General features: G+C 48.8%; 1 protein-coding gene across 2 annotated transcripts in view; it reads right to left on the bottom strand.

Annotated features, from left to right (window-relative positions):
- The window catches only part of SLC2A9 (solute carrier family 2 member 9), a 205,612-nt gene that overhangs the window by 72,674 nt on the left and 113,414 nt on the right, over nucleotides 1-19,524 (bottom strand). For both annotated transcript variants that reach the window (XM_077878366.1, XM_077878360.1), the window contains one exon: nucleotides 1,675-1,862. In XM_077878366.1, the coding sequence (XP_077734492.1) occupies nucleotides 1,675-1,862 (188 nt within the window). The remainder of the gene's footprint in view (nucleotides 1-1,674; nucleotides 1,863-19,524) is intronic.

The following is a 19,524-nucleotide window of genomic DNA, read 5'->3' as shown; positions in this document are numbered from 1 at the left end:
CTCATGTTAAATGTGCTCATGACAATAACAAAAGAGATGAAAGGCAGTCACTACGAGGTGGGTGGGGGATTCCTGAGGGCTAAGACCTCCCCACTGCGGGTCCTTGGAGAGGATGAGGTGGTTTCTCCCCATCCTATGCCGATGCAGTGGGGTGTACAGATACACTCTAGTGGAATTCATATAGGAAGTTGTACAGGGAATGCAAATTGGAAACTTTTGTCCAAGGAGAGGAAGAGAATTCTGTTTAGAAATGTCATGGTTCTCAAGCTAAATGCCTCATTAAATACAGATTCCATATGCGCCTTTTACGACTCCAAATGTTAGCTCTAAGAACAGGTCTGCTCCCTCTCTACCTTCTCAGAACAGGGAGTTCAAAGGGGAGGAAACAGCAGGAGCTGTCTAAGGCCATGCCATTGTCCTGGGCCCTCCTCCTTCTGCTGACTTTAACAGACCAAGGAAAAAGGTAAAAACAAATAAGTTGCAAGACGATTTCATTTCATCCCAATGTTTCCAAAAATAGAATCAAGAGTAGTTGAAATGCGGTAAAACACTATGGTTGTAACTTTCCATGCTGTCACCTTTCCCTCTCCGGGACGGTGACACCTCCCATTTTATGTCACTTCCCCACACACCTCCTGAACACCCTGTCTGCTGACTTTTAGGGGATGCCAGGCTCATAATGCAGAACTGAGCTAAATGACTTCCAGGACCCTTTTCTCCGGGGCTCTTTGGAAGGTCCCCATTTCCCTCCTCTGGGTCCAGCCCTGCTTCTCCTGAGCTGTGTAAGTACCTCTACACTGTCCTGTCAGCTGGCTTGCACACCTTCATAAATGGGGAACTCATCCCTCCTTGAGGCAGACCCACTGTTTTTCAGAAGCAACAATGATAATGATCCCAAATCTGCCTCTCTGGTCCTGGGATTCTTGGATTCCACCTTTAGGACTCCCTAGGAGACAAGGAGCAGCTGCATCTGTCAGAGGGTTTAGGGCATGGATAAACCGATATCTCTGCCACATCAGCTCAGGCCCCAAGAAAGTTTTCCTTCCAAGCCTGAGGTCTTCTTAGACCAAAGTTGCACATTGAAGCCAGCCCAGCCAAGAATACTTTTATTTAGATCATCTTTCACTTACAAGATCCCAATAGCCATTTTATAAAGAAATCTGAGGTTTGGGATCATAAATTATAATGATAGGCAGTATTTATTTTTTTTATTTATTTATTTATTTTTTTTTTAAATTTTTTTTTTTTATTTATTTATGATAGTCACAGAGAGAGAGAGAGAGAGAGAGGCAGAGACACAGGCAGAGGGAGAAGCAGGCTCCATGCACCGGGAGCCCGATGTGGGATTCGATCCCGGGTCTCCAGGATCGCGCCCTGGGCCAAAGGCAGGCGCCAAACCGCTGCGCCACCCAGGGATCCCGATAGGCAGTATTTATTAAGGGGCGACTGTGTAGCTGCTGTGTTGAACACTCGGTATGGATTATTTCTTTCAGTATTACGTCGGCCCATTTTATAGATGAGGAAACTGAGGATGGATCAAATCATGTGGCTACCCAATGGCACAGAGCTGGTGCAGGAGGCAGAGCTGGGACCGGATCCTGGTATCAAGGCCCAGGCCCTGCCCCGCCCCACCTCACCTCCCTCCAGCTCCTCTCTTTGGGCAGGGACACTCACCGCGTTGAGGCCGCAGAGCTGGTAACAGGCCATGGTGACGATCACAGTGATGACCTGCCAGCGCACAAAGGGACTCCGGAGCAGCTCCAGCACGGACACCAGTTGGATGTTCCTCTGCACGCGGCTCTCTGCCAGGACCTCCTCCACCTCTCGGGAGACATCCTCTTTGCCCAGGAAAGTCTGGAAGGCTGCAAACAGGGACGATCGCAGACTTTTAGCAGGGGTTAGGATGTCTGCTGTGTCTAATGCTGGGCTCTGCAGGGCTGGTGCCACCACCCAGACACACACCTTGTCAGGGACAGAGCTGGCAGGGGCCTTTGAAACCACAAAGTCCCAAGCCTTTGTTTGAAAGTAGGAAAACAGAGGCTCATAGATGTGCAGTGACTTGCCCAAGGTCACCTGGTTGGCTAGGAGAGGAGCCAGGAGAGAACACGGGTCTCCTGATGGTCCCAGAGCGAAGAGGAGCATGTCCAGGGTTCAAGTCCCATTACTACCACAGCGCATCTGTCCATTGCTTGTGACCATTCCTGCCTCACAGAGCTCCAGTAGTAACTGGACGGTGTATACATGCTAAACCCGAACCCAGAGCTTTGCACACAGGAGATGCTCTTTGGATAAATATTTATTGAGCCCCTCAATAATGTGTGCCTGGCCCTGCGTGCTCATCCTTGTTGGAGGCATTCGGATGGTCAGACTGCCGGCCACTTGGCCAGGATGCTGGGAGTAGATTCCATCACTGGAAGGAGAACTGAACTAAATGACCTCCAGGGCCCTTTCCATATGACCTCTGAAACACAGGCACCGTGGGGGGATGTATTCTCAAAGAGCTAATCTTCCTGGGATTCAAACTCACCCACGTGACTTATGCCTTTCCCAGGCTGAACGTGGCAAATTTCCAGCCTCAGCGAACCTGTCATTTGTTACCAAGCCCTTAATTGTGCAAACCTCCACGTATATATATGCAAAGGTAGGCTGACTGATTAGACCCCTGAGAGCATAATAATCAGGTAATAGGAGACACTTTTAGAACACGGATTTAAATATTCAGTGCTCTGGTATTTATCCTCCTACAGAGAAAGGTGGCTTTGGTGACGGCTCCTGTGGACAGTCCATTCCAGACACAGTGGGCATCATCCTTGAAAACACTGCTCTGCACCTCAGGGCATGTGAAATTGCTCTTCTTAAGTAGCAGGGGGAGGAAAGGCTGTTAAACTTGCTCCAGATTCTACAAAAAGCAAGCCCATGAAGCCTCTGGAGTGTTATTTCCAGTAGTACATTGAAAACGGCTTCAGAATGTTTCTTTTGTAAACTATGACTTAATACTTTTCCTAGTATTTTATTAAGGATAAATGGGACAAGTACCTGAATGAGTAACGTTCCTACATCATTCACTACATCATAGTATTGCTAACACTTTCTCAAAGTTCAAAATGCAACATTTATTTGATAAAGTGATCCTAAAGTTTTAGGGCAGGAAAATGTCTCTCTCCTTCCTGACATACATGCCTTTCATGTAAAATAAAGAGAATATTATAGCCTATTTTTTTTCCTTTCTCATGTTGGCTGCCAGGAAGCTCTTGCTAAATTTGATGTTCTGCTCTTAACAGAGTTTCCCGGGGAAAAAAAAATCTCTCCTTTTTCTTAAAAGCTGTGATCTCCTTCTTTTAAAGCATCAATTTAATTTCATGTTGTATATGTGTTCATATAGTTTCTACTTGTTCCACACACTTTCTTACAAGTTTCCTGAGACTGGGTGAGGAAGAGTATCTGGTGAGGGATCGTGGCAGACACGGGGGTGCCCCACTCGGATCGCCTTCAGGAAAGGACGCCCTGCTTGGCTGGGAGTGTGCGGTTATGGACAGCCCCCACTCTGGGCTTTGTGGATATTCACCTGAACTTTGAAGCGCCAGTGATGCTGTTCCCACAGTGGTTCCCAGCCCTCGGCTGGGTGTGGCGGGGATGCAAGGGTGTGGCTGTTTCCATGGGCGGGGTGGGGGGGGGGACCTATAATGCGCAAGCGTTGCTCCAGAGCTCCCTGCTGGGCCTGCAGAGACTCGGCCAGGTGGCATCCTGGTCCGATGCTCCCCTGTACAATTCTGCTTCTGTCCTCTTGCTTTCTCAGGGTGACTCTCCAACGAACCTTTGGCACCCCTACCTCCTCCCCAGCACCTGCTTCCTAGAGAAGCTGGCCTGCAACAATGATCAAACCGCTTGACAGCAAAACATCAATCAACTTAGCTCTCTGTTCTCGACCTTTGAAGTGTTTAGCTGCTTTGGTGCTCATTACCTTCTCTTGATCTGTGACAATAGTCCACTAAGGGCTCTCCTGGTCCGGTCTCATCATGCCCCATAGAGCTCCTACTGTAAACCTGCCCTCTACGTCCACCACACTGCAGCACCAGCCACCAGCCACCCCCACTCCCAAGCTCTTCGCACAGCAGGGTGAAGCCCAGGCTCCGCACCTGGCCCACAGCTCTCCCTCAGCTCCCACCCCTGCTGCATCACTCCTGAACATATCACTGGCTCATCTTTCCTACACACTTTCCTACACATCTTTCCTTTTTCTTGGCTGCCTGCACTTGGCACGCTGTTCCCTCTGCCAGGAATGCCCCTCCCGCCTTTCCTTGCCTGGCTATTCTTCTCCTCTCTCCCAGATGCCCATGTGGCAAGGAAAGCATGCCCAGCCACTCTGGGTTGTCCCTGTCCCCCCTGCCTTCCCATCTCAGCACCTCCCCTCCCACCTCCTCCTGCCACTTGCTGTGAGCACCTTGAGGCCCAGTTCCTGGTGCTAACTGGGGGACAGGTGCTGCTTGAGTTTGTTGACCTGAGCTGACCTACACCCAGCTGGAAAACCCACTCCCTTCCCTGAAAGCTGGGTTTCTCTTAACATCCTAGGCTGGATAACTCTTGGTGATAGGTGTGGTCCTGTGCCTTGCGGGATGCATCCCTGGTCTTTACCCACCTGATGCTAGAGGCAGCTCTGCAGCTGGGATGATCAAAACTGTCTCCAAGCACTACTTACAATAGCTGAGACATGGAAATAACCTAAGAGTCTGCCCATGGATGAAGGGATACAGAAATATACACACACATATATGTATACTTACACATATATACACAATGGAATATTACTCAGCTGTAAAAAGAGGGAAATCCTGCCATTCGCAACAATGCAAGTGGTCCTCGAGGGCAGTATGCTAAGTGAGATAAGTCACCTTAGAGATACCATAGGATCTCACTTACATGTGGAATCTAAAAAACCGGGATCCCTGGGTGGCGCAGCGGTTTAGCACCTGCCTTTAGCCCAGGGCTCGATCCTGGAGACCCGGGATCGAGTCCCACGTCAGGCTCCTGGTGCATGGGGCCTGCTTCTCCCTCTGCCTATGTCTCTGCCTCTCTCTCTCTCTCTGTGTGTGACTATCATAAATAAATAAAAATTAAAAAAAAATAAAAAATAAAAAACCCAAAAAACCCCAAACCAAACTCACAGATACAGGGGTGAGACTGGTGGCTTCCAGAGTGAGGGGTGGGGCCGAGCAAACAGGTGAAGGTGGTCTGACGTACAAGCTTCCAGTTATAAAATAAACAAGTCCTGGGCACGTAACATACAGCATGGTGACTATAGTTAGTAATACTGTATTGTATATTTGAAAGTGGCTAAAAGAATAGATTTTAAAAGCTATAATCATGGGAGAAGAATTGTAACTGTGTGGTGGCACATGTCATCTGGACCTATTGTGGTGACCATTTTATGTTATATGTAAATATGGAAACACTACGTTGTACACCTGACACTAAATCCCTATGTCAATTATACCTCAATAAAAAAATGACTTAGAAAATGTCTCCTGACACTGCCAAATGTCTTCTGGGACAAAGTCACCCCCAGTTCAGAATCCCTGTTTCAAACAGGCTTCTGGCTCCTCCTGGGAGGACCTCACCCAGAGCAGATACCCCCACTTTCAGCCCTGCTGTTTTAACATGTCCACACACCTGCCATGCCCACCCCATGATGTCCCTAGGTAGGGGCTACTCCAGGGACACTGTGGTACAGTGGGAAGTACCTGGGCCGTGGAGGGTGCATACCCATGCCCGCCCCCCTGCATGACCTGTGCGCTTCCCTCTCAGCTGTGCTTCTGTGAAGTGGAAATCATAAGGCCTCCCTCCAGGGTTGTTTTTGAGGATGAAAACAATGTACGTGAAGTGCCTGGCACATTAAGTGGTGTCCAATAAACAATTATTATTACTACTATTATTATTTTATGTCTTTCCCTTAGAGCCAGGTACCAAGGGCGTATTAATTAATGTGCCTTTTTTTCTTAAAGATTTATTTATTTATTTTAGGTGGAAGGGGGGAGAGAGAGAGAGACAGACAGACAGAGAGAGAGAGAGAAAAAAAAAACATGTGCTGGAGGGAGGGGAGGGGCAGAGGGAGAGACAGAGAACCCCAAGCAAACTTCCTGGTGAGCGCAGAGCCTGACACGGGACTCGATCCCAGGACTCTGAGATCCTGTCCTGAGCTGAAATCAAGAGCCAGATGCTCAACTGAATGAGCCAGTCAGGCACCCCTCAACTTATGTGCTTTGCATGAAGAGTAATAATGGAGACTGTGGGGTGACAGGGGAGGAGGAGCAGGTTGGGACACAGAGGGGCTGTGACAGAGTGGGCAGGAAGAGGAAAATGAGAGTGAGTGCTGACAAACTGCAATCAGTGAGGGATCCAGTATCTGAGCACAGTGTGGCTGACAGATGACAAGCCCCCGCAGCCCCCAGCCACCCCACAGAGCAGAGCAGCGGTGACAAACCGAGGCACCGTGGATGTGCTCTTGGCCTCATAGGGGCCTGGCACAGGTTCCATCCTGGGCGGGAGACCCTCTCGGGCTTCAGGCCCCCCAGGGGCCCACCGATACCAGGAGGACCTCACTGTGACCCGGCCTGCCTGTGCACCTGGCTGGCCACAGAATCCTGTGGGGCAGGAAGGGGGTGCACTGCTTCCTCTGTGAGGCTTCTGGTGGTAGATTCTAGTGCCTCCCTCTCTCTGGTGGTCACACTCCTGCGGTCAAGTGGAGACACGGCCTTGAATCCTCCGCTGCCTCGGCCTCAAAGCCCACCAGCTGAGGCCATCTGGGATGTTCGGGGCAGAGGGGGAATGGTTTGGCTTTGCCAGGCCCTGGCACCTCCAGGACAGCTGAGCTTCAGGCGCCCCAGGCTGCTGGCAGACTCCCAACTCTGACCAGCCCTCAGGAACACACAGGCCTTGGGGAGGAAGCACCCGCATTTTAAAGGGATGGGCTCAGGGCTGGTTGACAGAAACCGTGGCCCTGGCCAGAGCCAATCTGCAGCACGTATTGACTCAGGCAATGTGCCAAGTGTGGGAGCCGCAAGAACAAAAGCGACAGACCCTTCACAGGCAGCGTCCCCATCAAAGTCACTTGCTTCTCCTAACATGCATTTTGCCATGATCAATTCCCAGAGAAGCTCCATAGACTAAAATTCTTGGTCAAGGAGATTTAGTATCATTGTACACTCTCTTGGTTCAAACTTCACATTAGATTACTAAAGATTCTGATAAGTCCTGCACAAAGACACCCATTTAATTTTGTTTCGCTCTACATTTCCTAAACATATTTGCTGGAGCACCTACTTGCAACCTGCAGAAGTACATCAAGAAATTTTATTTTAATTTTATGTGACATGTGTCACAGAGGGAGTGAATCTAGGAATTCCCTGTGGCCTGGAGAAAGAATCCCAATGGAGGACATTGATCAGGGAGTAGAGGCAAATATCACACCCTGAAAACCAGAAAGAGCCCAAATGTCCTCCCAAGTAAGTCTACATTCTAATCCCCGGAACCTATGACTATGTTAGCTTATATGGCCACAGGGACTTTGCAGATATGATCAAGTTAAGGGTTCTGTGATGGGGAGATTATCCTGGATTATCAGGGTGGGCCCAATGTTATCACAAGGATCCCCATAAGAGGGAAGCAGGAGGTCAGTGTCAGAGAAGAGGTGTTAGAAACAGAGAATGGACGGGTTGCATTTTAAAGATGGGGGAGGAGTCCTGAGCCAAGGAATGGAGGTGCCTCTGGAAGCTGGAGAAGGCAAGGGATGATTTCCCCCTGGACCCTCCAGAAGGAGTGCAGCCCTGCAACACCTCGGTTTTAGCCCAGTGAGACCGATTTTGGAGTTCTGACCTCCAGAACTGTAAGATAACAATTTTTTTTTTAAAGGAATTGCCAGAAAGTCTTGCTTCAGATAAGGCTTGACCCAGCAGCTCAAACTAAAACACTAAGTAAGGACTGAATAGCTTTCATCTATTCCAGTATCATTTTAAGCCGCTGGCTTTGTGGTAATTTGTTGTAATTTGTTAGAACAGCCACAGAAAACAAATACAGAGCCATTTTAGACGGCGGTGGCTCCCCCCGACCCTCACCACTCACTTCTGGTGTGACACCGGAAAGCATCTGACCTCTCAAGCCTTAGAGGGCTCATCTGCAAGGTGGGGCTGACCCCAGCCCACCTCTGTCTCCAGTCATAATGACAGCTCCTCAGGGCGAGGATGCAGAGCAGCAGCCCCGAGCCCTGCTCACTGCGGATGCGACACCCATACTGTCCCCTTGCAGAGACAAGTGAAGCGAGCATCACGTAAAACCTAATAAGGGCAAATTTGGGGTGTGTCTGCCCAGTGCCATCTGAGGTCTGGGAGGGAGGGCTGGAAGGGACAGGAGTCACTCCAACTGAGTGGCCACAGCCTAGTGTTTAAGCTCACAGCCCTAGAGCCAGGCTGCTGGGGCTGCAGCCCCTGCTACGCCACGTCCGGCTGGGTGGCCAGGGCTGAGTTGCTCAGCCTCTCTGTGCCCTGTGTAATGCCTGGCTTGCAGGCTGTGGTTTGCAGAGCAGGTGGTGGGCATACACCAGGCAAGGCGCCTGGCCTGGGAAGTGTTTACTGCATGTCCCATGTCATTTGGGGAGCCTGGGCTGGGGGGGGGGGGGGGGGGCTTGAGCTTCCCCAAAGGTCAGTCTGGCTTCTAGAAGAGGCCCTTCCTGGAGGCCGCCTCTCTGGGTGCACCAGCGTGGAGGTCAGGGCTATCCTGGCAGCTAATTCTGCCTTAGTGGGCACGGCTGCCCGGGGCTCGGCTGCGAAGGACCCCGAGGTGGTCCTCCCCGTCCAGCGGGGGGTGCTGGGGTGCTGCGTGGGGCGGCGGCTCATATCCATGTATTAGCTATACCGGGTGGACAACACAGGCCGTGACCTCCACCCGATGGGCCTGGGAGCCTGCGCCTGGCTGGAGCCTGGATGGCCTCAGGGATCTGGAATTGGGCTGGTGTGCCAGTTAGGGAAACGGTGACGAGCTGGACACAGCCGACCCTGTAGAGCGCCTTTCCTTCCCGATCGCCAGCCGAGCTCCACACCGGCAAGGCCAAATAAATGAAGAAGGGCAGGTGTTCTGGACAGGGTCTGCCTCACGTCCCTCGGGCTTCCAGATCAGTGAGGTGGTGCCTGAAGCGTGCCTGTGCCTGACCAACTCAGACTAAGAGCTGAAGACTGACTGCAGCCCACATCGGGCCCTCTGATGCCCACCAGGGCCACAGCCTGAGCAAAATGGGGAGAGCTGTGCAGCAGAGAGGGAAGGTGGAGGTGGGTGGTGGGGACAGACTGACCGGGCTCTGTCTGACATCTGCCCCCCACCAGCCTGGCACCTGGGCCCGTCTCGGGTGCCTCATGCACCCCTGCTTCCTCAGGTTCTGGGGGGTGGGGGTTGGAGCGACCGTCTGGTGCAATAACACCTGCCTGGTTTGTCTGCACCTGTGACCAGGTGTGCCCTGGTGTGACGGGGTGGTTGAGCCCCGACTCTGGGGCCACACTACCTCGTTTTTCTCCTTATCATTTAGTCTGATGCCAGCTGAGGCACTTGATATTTCTGCGCCTCAGTTTCCTTATCTGTAAGGTGGACATAGCAGCATCGGGGCCGTGGGCAGTATTGTATGTCAGCACACGCGAGGTCCTCAGAACACTACTGCTCTTAATGGGCAACGAGCACTAGAGGTCTGTTAACTGTTGTAGGAGGCAGTTGCTACACCCCTCACCATCCCTTCCTTCTTTCTTCCTTTTTAGCCCAACAAAGGGTACAAAATACTATAACCTTCCATCATGAATTGAATGGTGTCCTCTATAAACAGATGTGAAAGTCCTAACCTGGTAACAGTGGATGTGACCCTATCTGGAAACAGGGTCTTTGCAGATGGGATTAGTGAGATGAGGTCACCCTGGAGCAAGGGGCCCTTAAGAAGAGGCAGAGAAGAGACACAGAGACAGACACAGGGAAGATGGCCACATGAGGATGGAGGCAGAGCCCAGAGAGATGCAGGGCCAGCCATGGGACACCAAGGATGGTGGGCACACTTCGGAAGCCGGGAGAGGAAGCAGGTCTTGCTGATGGATTGACTTTGGACTCCTGGTCTCCTGAACTGGGAGAGAACCCCTACTGTTGTATGTCCCTGGCGTTTGGCGCTTGGTTAGGTAGCCCTTGCACCTGACGACTCTGTCAGCATTCATCACGTCCTGTTAGAGCAAAGTGCACAGCAGCCAGGAGCCTTCCCTGTATGACCAGGAGGGGCCTATGACAAGGTGGCAAGGGGATTCCAGGCAGATCACAGGGCCATGGCCCTTCGCATTAGTGTGCTGGCAAAGCACCGACCTCCTCTTCTGCCCAGAGCAGGGCTCAGTGCTTAAAAACTAGGAGGTTTCACTGAAGCATTTATTTTCAGCAGCAACTGGGATTGAAGTTTGAATTTATCACCAACAGCAGTGGGATCCACGGGGTGGGGAGTGGGGGGTGGGGGGAGTAGAAGACACTGGAAGCCCTGTTTGTACTGTTACAAGATTTCATTATCATTATCATTACAAGATTTCATAATATTCATTATGAAATGAATTATTTCATTTCATTATAGACAGGCCCCGGAGTGTTCTCATGGACCGCGGGGAGGGTGGTGGGGGCTCCACCACCAGGAGGAGCGGAGCGTGCTCCTCACCTTTGCTTTCAGCACAGAGTGATTGACACATTCAGCTTACGGGTCCCCTTGGTCAGTCTTGGACTTGGGAATGGTAGTGTTGGACTCTAATTGAATTAATCCTGATGAATGCATGGGCGGCTTATAAAGAGTCCTCCAAAGAAGGGACAGATTAAGGTAAAACTCAGGTGCCTGCACAAAGACAGGAGCATAGCAGCCCCCTCTGCTCCAGATGCGAGCCCACAGTCAGCTCTGGAGCCTGTCAACAGTAGGCTGCCTGGCCGAGCTTCTAAAACATAAGAAATAAAATAATCAACCTCTTCAAGACAGAAGTCGCATTTTAAGGCAAGTGAGAAAGTAGCAGCTTTTCAAAGGAGATTGCTCTGTGGAAGGAGATTTGTGGGAATGGTGCCGTCACTCTGTGGCCAGGGACACCAAGTGATGCACACCGGCCACCAGTTCAAACTCCCACATTTGCACATTAGGGAAACAAAACCCCAGCAAAAAGTTTCAAGAGTGTTCCTGTTATAAGATATTCCAAATGAAGAGTTTTGGTGGGTTTTGCTAAATCATGGTCATTAAAACATAAAAGGCAACATTGTCTCCTGATTTTGCAGGAGCACCTGAGTGACTCTGGGAGGGTGGAAATCTCCCTGCTGCAGTTCCCCTTCCCCCAGACGCTGTCTGTATCCCTAGCAGATGAGACTGCAAGATGAATTCCAAATTCCAAATGTGTTAAGTTCAACCAGCCTTGCTGCCGCCTTCCATTTGGATCTCCATTGATTCCTGAGGTTCTTTCTGAGCTCTCGTCACCATTACGGTCAATATTGCAAAGATACCGGCCAACACTTGCTGAGAGTTCCTCTGGGCCAGCTATGATTCTACATGGTTCATAGGCCTTTTCTCATTTAATTTTCATATAACTGTTCCCTGAAGGAGACTCTGCTGGTGTCCCAACTCTGCAACTTGCCCATGATCAGGGGAACTAGGATCCTTGAGGGCAGAGCCTGAGACAAGGATTAGGTATAAGAAGTTGATACACATGATGGTTGCAGAAAGCAGGTGTGAGGGGGCAGGAAGAGTGAAGTGGGGAAAGGGAAGCCACACAAGGCACATCACTGAGGAGCCTACTATGGATGAAGGGGTCAGTTCTGCTGGACTTGTGAGTAGAACATGGAACATCTCCCAGAATTGTCCCACAGGGGAGGCTGGGCACCTGTCCACCAACTCTTGCCACCAGGAAGCATTAACTCCCATGCATGCACACTGCATTGCAGACATGCTGAGCTACATCTTGGCCACAGAGAAAGCTGGGTTTGCAGAGAGACACCTGGTGTGCTGGAGGTGCAGGAAATATCAGCCTGCATCTGCACTCACGAGGACTGTCCCACACCTGGACTGAAATCATAGTGAACAGAAGGATGGTGTGATGAGGACACCAGAGGAAACCACTACTATCCCCACTGGTAAATGGGGTAGCTGGGAATAGAGCCCGGGTAAGGGCTCTGAAAGCTTTGCTCTGGATGTTCGGTTATGCTCCCTGGGAATTTAGAACCAGACCTTGACCTTTGAAACACTGTCCTTCCCTCCTTCCTTCCCTCCCCTCTCCTTTCCTTCCTTCCTTCGTTCCTTCGTTCATTCGTTCGTTTGTTCGTTCGTTCCTTCCTTCCTTCCTTCCCTCCCTAAGTCTTCATTCCATAGCCCGAATTCCTGAAGAGCCTAGAAGCATCCTCTGGTTTCATCTCACCCATCCATTTGCCCATCACTTACATGAGAGTGAGGCAAATGCCTAAGGTGTAATGCAGCACCAATTTCATTACACTTTGGAAGCCCAGAGGAGATTGGTTTGAGCTAACTCTTTCATCCTTTTTGCATTGAGAGTCCCTAAGTAACATTGCTTTCCTTCCAGTCTCTAGGGAAAGGCCTGGAATCTCTCTCTGGGACCCACTCATAGAGGGGCAGGAAACTCTGCAGGGAGGAGACAAAACACAAAGTAGTGCAGTGTTTGGGGGTGCCTGAGGCTGGCTAATGGCTGTCACTGCTGCTCCTGTCATCACTGTGGTCCTACCAGATCAAAACAGGCGCTCATGTTGGTGTAAGGCTTATGGCACTTCATGCCAGGGGCTGGGTCTTTTTCAGGGCCTGGCATGCAGCAAGTACTCAGACCATGTTGGATGAATGTAACCGGTCCCTCCTCATATTTGCTTAGTCTGGAAAAGGGGATCCTCTGGAAGGAGAAGCCTGGATGTGGATGGGGTTGGGACTCATTGGCCCTGAGGTCAGAACAAGGGCCAATGGCAGCAGCTGTGATGTGTTAGATCAAGGATGAGCTCTGATATGGCCAAGGGTAGATTGGGAGGCTTCATAAGCAGTGAGCTCCCCATCCCTGGAGGTATGCAAAGAGAGGCGTGATGACTACCTGTCAGAGATGCTATGGGAGGGACCCAGGCATTGAACAGGAAGAAGGACAAGGTCTCTTAGGCAAGTGGAGAACCCAAGAAGTGTGCTGGTTCTATGGAAGCCTGGGAGAGAATGAGACCAGGGCATCTAGGGGGTGGGGAGCAAACAGTACAGACACTTTCCATTTTAACTAGCTGTCCTTAGTGAGAGAGGAAAGGGCCTTAGAAACTCATGGTCAGTGAGTCCATATCAAAAAGACATTTGCTTATGGAAAATAACCCTCCTGGAGGGGTCTGTTCTCTTGAATCTCCAAGTCACTTAAATAGTTCATCTGATCTATGTGAGTTCTCTCCCCCTCAGGCTCCCACCCTTACCCTTGTACTTTAAAGTAAAGGCTTCCTATAGCTCACACCTCATTCATATCCATGGCTATGTTCTGATCACTAATTCCAAAGAACTTGAAAAAGGAATGAGAATTTGCATTTCCCAAGTGGAGAGAAAAGCCCCTGGGCAGTGTGTCCAGTTTCTGGGCCAGGAAAGGAAGGTGTTATGTAATTAGATCTTGGACCAGTGAAAGACTCATCTTCATACAAGGCGAGTCAAGAGACCAAGCAGGGAAGAGGAGGCTAACATTATTGTGCACCTACTATGTGCCAGCCTTTGGGCTAGGTGTCTTAAAGACCTTATGGAAACAACATGGTGTTCTGTTCTCGGAGCCTCAGAGGAATTGGGAAATGTACCAGAGATCCCAGGTAGAAAGTGAGAGAGTCAGTGTTCCAAGTTGATCTTTCTTTGCACACACCTCAAAGAATGATGAAAAGAAACCACAGAGCTGAGAAGCCAACAGAACCAAATTCAGTTCATTTCAATTAACCTGCAGCTTTTCAGGGCTTGCTATGTGCTGGGAATGCAAAGGTATCCTGTGTTAGGAGAGGAAAAGGGCATGGTTTCTGCTCAGGAGGAGTCCTTTAGTGGGAGACAATACAACCCCCTGCAAATCAGGGGGATGGTGCTGGATGTGGGGTCTGCAGGAGAGTCATGAAACCCCCACAAGTCCACTGCTCCTACTTGTCTTTCAGCAGGTGGGGAAACTGAGACTCAGAAGGATGAAGTGATGTGTCTAAGTCACACAGCTGAGCTGGCATTCCCATGGCATTGAGTGCCAGGGTCAGCGCAAGCATGACTTAGGGGCTGATTCTGACAGGAGGTTCTCACAGAGAGCAGATCTCATATCGTGCAACCCTTGTCCGAGAGGTTAGGTCAGGCCATTAGGCAAATAGAAGGTCCTCTTTCCCCAGAGTGCTCTTTAGATATCTGCTGGCATTCTGACTCTGCAATGATTGCTTTTGCATGCAATGAAATCAGCAGTTGCATTCATATTGACAGGATCTCTATAGCTGTGCCTTCTTTTTTTCCATTAGTGGATGATTAGCTTATTATCACAAAGTTTAAAACAATTATTCTATTATGGTAAGGACACTGGTCATAAGATCTGGCATTGAACACATTTTTAAGTATACAACATAGTATTGTTGAGTACAGGCGCAATGTTGTACAGCAGATGTCTCAAATTTATCCAACTTGTATAAGCTTTATACTCATTGATAGCAACTCCTCACTTCCCCTCCCCCATAGCCCCTGACAACCACTATTCCACTGTTTGGTTCTGTGAAATGGACTATTTTGCATTCCCGCCAAGAGTGTGCAAGGGTTCCAATTTCTCCACTTCCTCACCAACACTTGCCTTTTGTGTTTTGAGACTAGCCATCCGGTTGGTGTGAAGTGACAACCCCCTATGGTTTTGATTTGCATTTCCCTGATCATTAGCGATGTTGAAATTTTTTCCATATATCCATTGGTAAAGTGTATATCTTCTTTGGAGAAATCTTTGTCCAAGTTCTTTGTCCATTTTTAAATAAGGTTATTAGATTTTTGGCTATTGCATTACAAAAGTTCCTTATTGTTTTGGATATTAGCCCTTTATCAGATACATGGTTTGCTAATTTTTTCTACCACTCCATATGCTACCTCTGCACTCTGTTGATTATTTCCTTCGCTGTGCAGATGCCTTTTAATTTGATAGAGTTCCCCTTATCCATTTTTGCTTTTGTTGCCTTGCTTTTGATGTCATATCCAAGAAATCCTTGCCAAAACCAATGTTAGGAAGCTTTCTCTTTATGTTGTCTTCTAGGAGTTTTATAGCTTCAGGTCTTACATTTAAGTCTGTAATTTATTTTGAGTTGATTTTTGTAGATGGGGTAAGGTAGAGGTCCAACCTTTGTTTTGCATAAAGATACCCAGTTTTTCAGTTATCCTGTATCCAGAAGACACTAAGGCCCACAGCCACATCATGTTCAATAGTGAGAAACTGAAAGACTTTTCTCTAAGGTCAAGAAAAAGGCAAGGATATATATTCTCATGACTTCCACTTAGAAGTCCTAGCCAGAGCAATTAGGTGAGAAAAGGAAAGGAAAGCATCCAAACTGAAAAAGAAGTATAATTGGCCTTATTTGCAGACAACATGATTATATATATAATATATATATATATATATCCCCCAAGACATTATGAAAAAACTGCTAAAATTAAACCAATTGATTCAATCAAGTTGCAGGATACAAAATTAATATGCAAAAATTAGTTGCATTTCTGTACACAAAAAATAAACCACCAGAAGAGGAAATTAGAAAAATAATCCCCTTCACAATAGCATCAAAAAGAAGAAAACATTTAGGAATATAAGGTTACCTAAGGAGGAGAAAGACTTTTACACTGAAAATTTTAAAACGTTGATGAAAAAAGTTAAAGGAGACAGAAAAAAATGCAAAGATACACTGGGTTCATGGGTTGGAAGATTTAATATTGTTAAAATGACCGTATTACCGAAAACCATCAACAGATTCAATGCCATCCCTATTAAAATCTCAATGGCATATCTTACAGGAAAAGAAAAAATAACGCTACAATTCACATGGAACCACAAAAGACCATGGATGGCCAACACAACCTTGAGAAAGAACAACACAGCAGGGGGCATCATGCTTCTTGATTTCAAAATATACTGCAGAGCTACCGTAATTCAAGCAGTAGGTACTGGCATAGAAAAAACAGACCTAGAGACCAGTGGAACAGAATAGAGAGCCAGACATGAACCTACAGCTGTACAGTCAATGGATCTTCAACCAGCTGTGATTCTGAAATGAGCAAAATAGCAAGGTGGCCAAGGGGTCACACTGGGGTGCGAGAGAGCCAGGGCACAACAGATTTCTCCCCCTGCAACCTGGGCAGTCACCTGGCAGCTAAAACCTCAGTTGTCTTCTGTAAAGAATTAGAGTGACTAGTGTCAACGCAAACAAGACTAGATTCATAGAAGGCTACTCTATGTTTCAGAAGGTATGCATGGGAATCAACTGACGTGTCTATTAGGTGATAAGCCAGGGATTATCCCCGATGAACGACAGCTATCAGTAGTAGCTTTCTGAGGTAGAAATAGTGGAAGTACTTGCTAAAAGACGAAGATCCAGACTTTGGTTCCAGCTAAGTTTGGGTTCAAGAACTGGCCCACCACCTCCTAACTGAGTGTCTTTTGGTAGGTTATACCCACCTCCTTAGCCTCACCTGTAACATGAGGGTAAGAACATAATCTCTCAGAGCTGGAGGAAACAGGCATGTGCCTATGTGCCCCAGGCCCTTAGCACATGACCAATCCATTTGTCCTCCCTTCTCTCACATCACTGCAAAGAATTAGGATACCCTCTGCCTGTGTCTCAAGTAGGCATCATTTATTTGTATTATTTACTGAATACCTACTATATTCCAACAAAAGACAGGTCTCTACAGCACCCTAATGTCCGTGACTAGTGCTTGAGATTTGATTTTAGAGACAGGACAGCCTTCAGAGAGTTCATTGTTAGACATTGTTCAGAGAGTCTCCGTGTCTGACTAAAACTAGGAATTTTTGCAAAGCGTTCAATAAAGGCATAGGCTCTTCATGCTTGTGAAGGCTCCAGTTCAAAGAAGTTTTAGTCAGACATGGCTCATAGCATGAAGCACAGAGCTTGGAGGAGCAGAGTGCTGCAGAGACCAGAGAACACACTTGGGTGTTAGGAGTACTCGGTTTCATTCATTCTTCGAATTACTGTTCAGGGAGCACCAACTACATGCCAGGCTCTGCTCTAGGTCCTGGGGCTTCAGCAATGAGCGAAACAGGAAAAATTTCTGCTCTCAGGGAGCTTTTCCTGGAGTAAACAGGTGCTAAACAAATTAGCATATAAATATACAATTTCAGGTACTAAGTGCTCAGAAGAAAAATAAACCAGGGTGAGGGACAGTGAAGAGAAGAGAATGCTGTTTGAGCTATTGTAATTGGGGAAGGCGTTTTTGAGCAGATGCCCCTTCGGCAGAGACCTACGTGGAGTGTTGGGGCAGGGGAGAAGGGGTGCAGTGTGCAGATATCTGGGGGAGGAGCCTTCTGGCCGCAAGAGCCTGTGCAAAGGGCTGAGGTGAGATATACTGGGAGCATCCCACCATTGCCTAGCTGTGTCAGAGTCTGCCCACTGGGACAGAGTCCCCAGTTACTGTGTGGTCTGTAGTCCATATTTCCTGGACTCCCATGCTAGCTGGTTCCTGGTAGATCCACCTATGCGAGGTGCAGATGGAGGTCCAGAGGTAGGAGGAAGAAAGATTCTCTTCTGCCTCTGGTGGAACCTACAGCACCATGAGTAGTGGAGACCCCTGCTCAGCCTCGAGACTGAGGGTCTGCCATCCTTCATGGCAGTCACACCACCCGCATTCACGCCAGCAGCTCCAGCATCCCCTTGACGTAATGTGCCTGAATCCCTCTGCATATTTGTCTCCTCATCTATAAAAGAAGGAGCAGAAACCCTGGAGGCTTTTCTGGTGAGGATTAAGGCAGTGGATGCAGCATACTCAACCTCTGCTACTTTCCGAGTGCTGCTGTAGCAAATCATCACAAATATGGTGACTTCAGACAACATGAACCTATCATCTCATAGCTCTGGATCAGAGTCACAATCCACAATGCGTCTCAATGGACTACAGTCAAGGTGTTGTCAGGGTGTGTCCCTTCTGGAGGCTCTAGGGAGGATGTGTTTCTCAGCATTTTCCAGGCTCCATGGTCTGCCTGCATTCCTTGGCTTGTGGCTCCTTCTTTTATCTTGTCCCGTCTGTCTTCCTTTTCCACAACAAAGAATCCTTGTGATTACATGGGGCCCACTTGGATAATCCAGGCTAGTCTCCCAACTCCCCAGAAGCCAGTTGATTGGCAACCTTAATTCCATCTGGGGTCTCAATTCCATTGTCGTGTAACCTGCGATATCCACAGGTTCTGGGAATTAGGATGTGGACATCCTTCAGAGGAGAGGGATGTGGTTCTGCCTCCCACACTAGCACATAATAGTGATTTATTAAATGGTAGAAATCATTTTGAACTTATTCAGTGTGCAATGTTCTGTGCCATCTCACTGTCCCTTAGATGGAAAGTAGGCCACTCCAGCAATGACACTTGTGACTACCCTGTTGTGTGAGCTTGTTCGTGGGTGGTAGCAGACCCTGAGCACTTGTTTTTCAGGAGCACTGGGACCAATACCACTTCTGTCCCAACATGCCAGGTCCTGACCTCAGAACCCAGACTGCGCCAACCTGAAGAAAGCATCTCACCCAGTCCTGATTATACAGGTGGAGAAACCATAGCCCAGACAGGTCATATGACAGGAGTGTGGCTCCTGCCCCTGGCCAGTGTGTAACACTGGACACCGTGATCTCTTTCGGTATCTGTCATCTGGAAGGGCTTAATGAGACTGATGCCTGGGAAATAACTGGCAGGGATGCTCAGATGATGCACATATTCTGCTTTTGAGCATTTTCTGCAGGCTGTGTCTCATCCACAGACCGCCCAGTCAAAGCTGGGGCTTAGGAGTCTCCCTTCCTCTCTGCCCTGCAGGGAGCTCCTTGGTTCATAGAACATTAAAATCGACATCCTTGCCATTTCATTAAGTGCCCAGTCTATGTAGAACAAGTCATGGGATATTTGGGTGGCTGTTCTAGGATGTGTTCTGTTGCCCAGGTACACCTATGGATCCCCCTCTACTCATTCGAGTGGCAGCCTCTCAATGGGTGAGTCCTGAGAGGAGGCAAGTATAATATGTTGCCTCCTAGAAAGTGGGGCCATTCTGCCAGAACCCCATCTCCATCCTTATCACAGAGGACCTGTGAGAGTCCAGATGGGAAGTAGCTACAAGAATCTCCCTCCTGGGAGTCAGGGAGCCTGGTTTTTGAGCTCCAGCTCTGTAAATGGCCAGGTTGAGCAAGTTCCCAAATATCTCTAGGTTGAGCTGCTTATCTATGGAAAGGGGAGGCCCATTTGCTTTTGCCCGGCCAAGGAATTCTGGAAAATTCAGTATTTTTAATGACCT

The sequence above is a fragment of the Canis aureus genome, chromosome 2 (assembly GCF_053574225.1).
Source record: "Canis aureus isolate CA01 chromosome 2, VMU_Caureus_v.1.0, whole genome shotgun sequence".
In the NCBI taxonomy this organism is placed as follows: Eukaryota; Metazoa; Chordata; class Mammalia; order Carnivora; family Canidae; genus Canis; species Canis aureus.
Note: the sequence above shows the minus strand (reverse complement) of the source record. Positions and strands in the feature narration are given on the sequence as shown.